The sequence below is a fragment of the Drosophila grimshawi genome, unplaced genomic scaffold (genome assembly GCF_018153295.1).
Source record: "Drosophila grimshawi isolate 15287-2541.00 unplaced genomic scaffold, ASM1815329v1 contig_848, whole genome shotgun sequence".
Classification (NCBI taxonomy): domain Eukaryota; kingdom Metazoa; phylum Arthropoda; class Insecta; order Diptera; family Drosophilidae; genus Drosophila; species Drosophila grimshawi.
The window spans coordinates 23,280,616-23,286,615 of record NW_025063692.1 but is presented as its reverse complement, the minus strand read 5'-3'; the positions used below and the strand labels follow the sequence as shown (position 1 = coordinate 23,286,615).

The following is a 6,000-nucleotide window of genomic DNA, read 5'->3' as shown; positions in this document are numbered from 1 at the left end:
TTAAAGTACATTTTAAATATTGAAGCTTGAAAACTTTTGATAGATTTCTGTTCATTTGTAAATACAGTAAATAAATAAAAAAAAATTACAGATTTAAAGCTTACAAGCTATAACGTTGATTATTGATTATAGAATGTGTATGCCATATATGTATATACATATTTAAATTTAATCTGATTGTGATTTATTTTACAGGGCGATAGTAAGAAGAAAATATCGAGTCGATAGTATCGAGTGATCTGGAATCCGCTTTACAAAAGTGTACTTTTGATTATAATTAATTTATAATTTGTATTGAGGTGTGAATGATTTTAAATTAGGTAACTAGCACAAATGTTGATGCATTTAACTCCATATCTGTTTGACCTTGACAGTTGCAAATGCAAATGCATTCCACACTGTTTGGCCGGGGCCGATTGATAAGCGACTACTGGTTATATTCAATTATGAGTCTTAATTATGCGATCTCAATAGCGACAATTAATAATCAATTTGAATTTAAATGCGAACAACATGTAGCGCCGATAACCTCACTGAGGTAATGTCATTCCGAGCGAATCTTAATGCTGCAGCAGGCAAACATTCCCGTACATATGTATATGCATGCATAAAATATACATATACGAGTACATATGTATGTATGTTAGTATGGGAGCAAAAGCTCATCAACAAAGTGTGCCTGAGTTGAAGCTCAGCACGAATTTAAACTAACAAACTTTGTAACCCCAAAACACACTCATACTCACACACACACACACACACACATGTGAATACAGTACGAGTTGAAGCTTTTTCGGAAGCTGCCTGATGAAAGCTGCTTTAAACAACCAGTCACAAACCTGCACAGAACCAACTGTTGTCGCTGTTTGTTGGACTGAGTTGAACTTGCCTTTCACCATGAATCTGGAGCAGCGCACTTATCTGTTGGTGACGGGCGCCTCGCGCGGCATTGGACGCGAAATGGCCCTTCAGTTGTCCCATCAGGTGAAGGCGGCCGGTTCGGTGGTGGTACTCTTGGGTCGCAGCGAGCCGTTGCTGCAGGAGGCCAAGGCGACCATATTGACGGATCACAGCAAGCTGGTAGTGCACACCTATTCATTGGAACTGGCCACAGCCAACACAGCGGACTTTGTGCGCATTCTGGACGAAACGCTAAGGGGCATTGATGTCAAACAATTTGAGCGGTCGATTGTCATTCACAATGCTGGCACATTGGGCGACACATCCAAGCATGCCAGGGAATTGGGCGATACCGGGATACTGGAACAATATTATCACATCAACTTGTTCTCGGCGATGGCATTGAACTGTGAGTTCATGCGTACGTTTGCCGGCATACCCAAGCTGGTGGTAAATCTTAGCACATTGGCGGCCCTGGAGCCATTCTCTTCCATGGCCTACTACTGTACGGTGAAGTCGGCACGTGAAATGTACTTTCGTGTGCTCGCACTGGAGGAGCCGCCAGCTGAGACGCTAGTGGTTAATTACGCACCAGGCGTCATTGACACACAGATGACACTTCAGGTGCAGAGCGAATCACACGATCCGTCATTGGCTGCCGCATTCAGGGAGCAGCGAGAGTCCAAGACCATGCTGACACCGCAGCAAACGGTGCTCAAGTTTGTACAGGTGCTGCAGGCACATAAGTTTAAGTCGGGCGATCACGTTGACTACCGAGACTAGGAGTAAGCAATTTAGTTCTTCCGGTTTATGGGTTTTCTATTACACTCAAATAAAGCTTAAACAAAACTATCAAAAAAAAAAAGTAAAGTTTTGAACTTTTAAAAGAAATCTGCAGCGGCGCTTCGTCTTTTTGCTGGTATTTTTAGCAGATCGTCAGTCAGTGTGGAGCCGGTATCGATGGGTGTTGCATTGCCGGAGCTGTTGGCCTTGGCTGGTGTCTGTTGTTTGCCACCGCTCGGCATCGGCCGCACCACACCTGGTGTGACTTTGCGCTTGCGCGCCTGTCCTGGCGATGGTGTCAGTAACGGTGTGTGATGTGTGCGCAGCCCCAGTTTGCTGCTGGCGAGCCGACGCGCAGCCGGCGACATGCTGGCCAGACGCTCCATGCTGGAGCGCACGAAGGGCGAACCGATGTTGCGGCGCGCTGTATTTAGAGCTTGTTGTTTTTGGTTGCGCATCTTCTCGCTGACCTTCTCCGCCAGCGCAATGGCAATGTTCTCCCTGCGCGAGTTCTCATTGATGTGAAACGAGGGCCCAGGCGTATTGCGCAGAGGCGTATCGCCACCATCTAGCCGAAAGGGCGTTCCATCGATCTCACCCCAGGTCATAATGGGTGAGAAAGCTTCGCCGGGACATACGGATGGTGAGCGCAACAGATCAAAGCCACGAATACGAGGCGTTCCCGTTCCCTGTGAACTGGCCTCTTCACCCGTTGCATTCATCTTGGTGAGACTGACATTTGTAGCTGGCTTGCTGCCCGGCGTTTCGGGCTGGGACGTGGCCGGCAGTCTTGTGGCATTGTGCTGAATGCTTTGTTTGCGTTCGGCGAGCTGAACGCGTTCTTGTTCGGTCAACTCAACGCCATCAGGCACATACATAATGGAATTCATGTTGGTGTATTTCCACGTCTCAATCTTGCGCAAGGGATCGGGATCTTCAAATTGCTGCTCAATGCTGGGTAACATTAATGCACGCTGCAGTTGCTCCATGGACAGCTGCTCATGATTGTACAACAAGGCGTACTTTAGTCGCAGCTTCGCCTCGGCCGTTTCAATTATTTCCTGAAAACTTTGATTATCCTCGCTGGTGTAGTGCTGCAGAAAGGCGTCCAAGGACATTTTGTGTCCAAGGGCATCCGGTTGTCCACCTTCGGCCTTGGAGCACTGACTGCCACCGCTGACACTGAGTGGCGTGTCTGGACGTGGCGTTGCACTGGCGTCAGTGGTGCCCAGTGGTGTTTCAAATGTGGCTGGTGACATGGCTGCAAGAGAGCCAAATATCTTGTTGAGTGTATTGCTAGCTGCGGGTGTAATAATAATCAGCTTACCATTGTTGCGACTATTAGAGCCGCGCCGGTTTCCAGTGCCGGAGACACGGCCAAGACTGTAGCGTGCTCGTATTTCGGCCATTTGTAAAAAATCGCGGCGCGACTCCGCTTCCAGGTAGTCATTTTGTGCCCGCAGTCGCTCTAGGTCGGGAAAGAAGTCACGCTGTATGATTTTGGACATCTCTTCAATATACCGTTCCTCGGTTAGGATTTTGGGTTTAATTTTGCGTCGATCGTTGCTGTTGGGCAGCGGACGCTTAAACTCTGCCAGTGCTGTGTTTTGCGCCTTGGCTATTTCCACGGCCCGACTGCCGGGTGTGTTGGGCGTGCTTGGTGTATCGGCCATAATACTAGGATCTCTTTAAATTCTGTTTTGGTGAGACTCTCAACTTTAATAAAATCACAAGCCAAACAAACGTTTCATGTCAGCTGGAGGGTTGCCAGACAGATGCAAAACTATTGAATAAGCTATCGTACTATCGATTGCACCTAATGCCATTAATATAGGTATTCCTTTTTAATCGATATCCCAGTTCTCTAGTGGGAAAAACTTATAGATTGCGAAAAACTCCGTGGAACAAACGTTTTATTATTATAATATTGCATTGCAAACACACTTGTGGCGCATTTACTGCAATTCACAACAATAGGATCTTTAGCATGCTGACTGATTCAGAAAGTGTGGAACGGCATACAGTGTCTCAGACCTTATTTCGACCAGTGTCTAGCAAAAACTTTAATTGCCTGCCATAAACTAATTATCCATTAATTTTCAAAAATTCCAAAGACAGATGCCAGGTACATATATTAACCACCAAAATGAACATATGACCCCAATAAACTGGGATTTCCCCACATGCTAGGTCGGGTTATGTAAAAAAGTACCTTAAAAGTACCGTACAGATTATTACCAACAGTGGCATTATGGACACCTGGGTGCCATAAAACCCGAATTTCTTTACGTCAGCTTGAATATTTTTGGTATAAATAAAGCAATCCTTCGTAGTCAGTTCAGTCAACAAGAACTATGGGCAAACGGACTACCATTGAACAACGGAAACTCATCCTGGAGCACTTCAAAAAAGGGTATTCACATCGCCAAATAGCCGACATGGTCAATTTAAGCAGGTCAACTGTATTCAGCATCCTTCGTCGCTTCGTCGACGAAAATCGGATAGAGGACAAGGGCAGAAAGGCACCAAACAAGATTTTCACCGAAAAGGAAGAGCGGAGGATCATCAGGATAAAAAGGAAAAATCCTACACTATCGGCTCCAAAACTGTCTCAACAGGTGCAGGATGAAATGGGGAAAAAGTGCAGTGCGGAAACTGTGCGCCGGGTTCTGCGCAACCATGACTTCAATGCCCGAGTACCACGGAAGAAGCCCTTTACAAGCAAACAAAATAAAGGGACTAGGATGACGTTCGCCAAAACCTACTTGGACAAGGAACCACTTTCTGGAACACAGACAAATTTGCAGATGAGTCCAAATTCAAAATTTTTGCCTCGGACGGACGGAATTATGTGTGGCGACAGTCAAATACGGAGCCGAATCCCAAAGACTTAAAGGCAACAGTCAATCACGGAGGAGGAATGATATCATACTAAGTATTAACATCTTTCTTTAAGTTTTATACGCCAAATATGTTACTTTTTTAAGACTGTCTAAAATAAGAGGTGACATGTATTTTGGATGTTTTCAGTTTTGACTAATTTTAATTAATTAATTAATATTTTAATAAAAACTAAAGTTGATTTTTCAAACGTGATATAACACGAAACAAATTGGCATTTAAACATTTTGCGTTTGTTTCCTTGTTTAAACTTTATAACACTTTAAATTTGTTGCTTGACACTGGTCGAAATAAGGTCTGAGGCACTGTATATGTATATACAGTGTCTCACAGCTCATCTGGAACAGTGCCTAGCAACAATTTTAATTGCCTGCCATAAACTAATTATCCATTAATTTTCAAAAATTCCAAAGACCGATGCCAGGTACATATATTAACCACCAAAATGAACATATGACCCCAATAAACTGGGATTTCCCCACATGCTAGGTCGGGTTATGTAAAAAAGTACCTTAAAAGTACCAACAGTGGCATTATGGACACCTGGGTGCCATAAAACCCGAATTTTTTTACGTCAGCTTGAATATTTTTGGTATAAATAGACCAATCCTTCGTAGTCAGTTCAGTTATATCCTGCATCTCGGGTGCAACCAGCCAACAAGAACTATGGGCAAACGGACTACCATTGAGCAACGGAAACTCATCCTGGAGCACTTCAAAAAAGGATATTCACATCGCCAAATAGCTAAAATGGTAAATCTAAGCACCACAACTGTATTCAACATCATTCGGCGCTTCGTCGACGAAAATCGGATAGAGGACAAGGGCAGAAAGGCACCACACAAGATTTTCACCGAAAAGGAAGAGCGGAGGATTATCAGGATAAAAAGGAAAAATCCTACACTATCGGCTCCAAAACTGTCTCAACAGGTGCAGGATGAAATGGGGAAAAAGTGCAGTGCGGAAACTGTGCGCCGGGTTCTGCGCAACCATGACTTCAATGCCCGAGTACCACGGAAGAAGCCCTTTACAAGCAAACAAAATAAAGGGACTAGGATGACGTTCGCCAAAACCTACTTGGACAAGGAACCACTTTCTGGAACACAGACAAATTTGCAGATGAGTCCAAATTCAAAATTTTTGCCTCGGACGGACGGAATTATGTGTGGCGACAGTCAAATACGGAGCCGAATCCCAAAGACTTAAAGGCAACAGTCAATCACGGAGGAGGAATGATATCATACTAAGTATTAACATCTTTCTTTAAGTTTTATACGCCAAATATGTTACTTTTTTAAGACTGTCTAAAATAAGCGGTGACATGTATTTTGGATATGTTTTCAGTTTTGACTAATTTTAATTAATTAATTAATATTTTAATAAAAATTAAAGTTTCCTTTTCAAACGAGATATAAC

General features: G+C 43.9%; 2 protein-coding genes across 2 annotated transcripts; one reads left to right on the top strand and one right to left on the bottom strand.

The window, feature by feature from the left end:
- Positions 1–834: 834 nt before the first annotated feature.
- LOC6570910 (sepiapterin reductase) lies at positions 835–1,683 on the top strand. Its single transcript, XM_001997084.3, has one exon. The coding sequence runs from the start codon at positions 898–900 to the stop codon at positions 1,681–1,683; it is 786 nt and encodes a 261-aa protein (XP_001997120.1). The 5' UTR covers positions 835–897.
- Positions 1,684–1,706: 23 nt separating this feature from the next.
- LOC6570911 (splicing factor ESS-2 homolog) lies at positions 1,707–3,448 on the bottom strand. Its single transcript, XM_001997085.3, has 2 exons — positions 3,011–3,448; positions 1,707–2,944 (listed from the first exon to the last, which is right to left on the bottom strand). Exons 1-2 carry the CDS (start codon positions 3,354–3,356, stop codon positions 1,782–1,784), a joined length of 1,509 nt encoding a protein of 502 aa, XP_001997121.1. The 5' UTR covers positions 3,357–3,448; the 3' UTR covers positions 1,707–1,781.
- Positions 3,449–6,000: the final 2,552 nt, after the last annotated feature.

Coding starts and splice junctions, on each gene's coding strand:
- LOC6570910 (XM_001997084.3), top strand. CDS start 898: ATGAATCTGGAGCAGCGCACTTATCTGTTGGTGACGGGCGCCTCGCGC.
- LOC6570911 (XM_001997085.3), bottom strand. CDS start 3,356: ATGGCCGATACACCAAGCACGCCCAACACACCCGGCAGTCGGGCCGTG. Junction 2,945..3,010: donor CTCTAATAGTCGCAACAATG/GTAAGCTGATTA, acceptor GCTCTCTTGCAG/CCATGTCACCAGCCACATTT.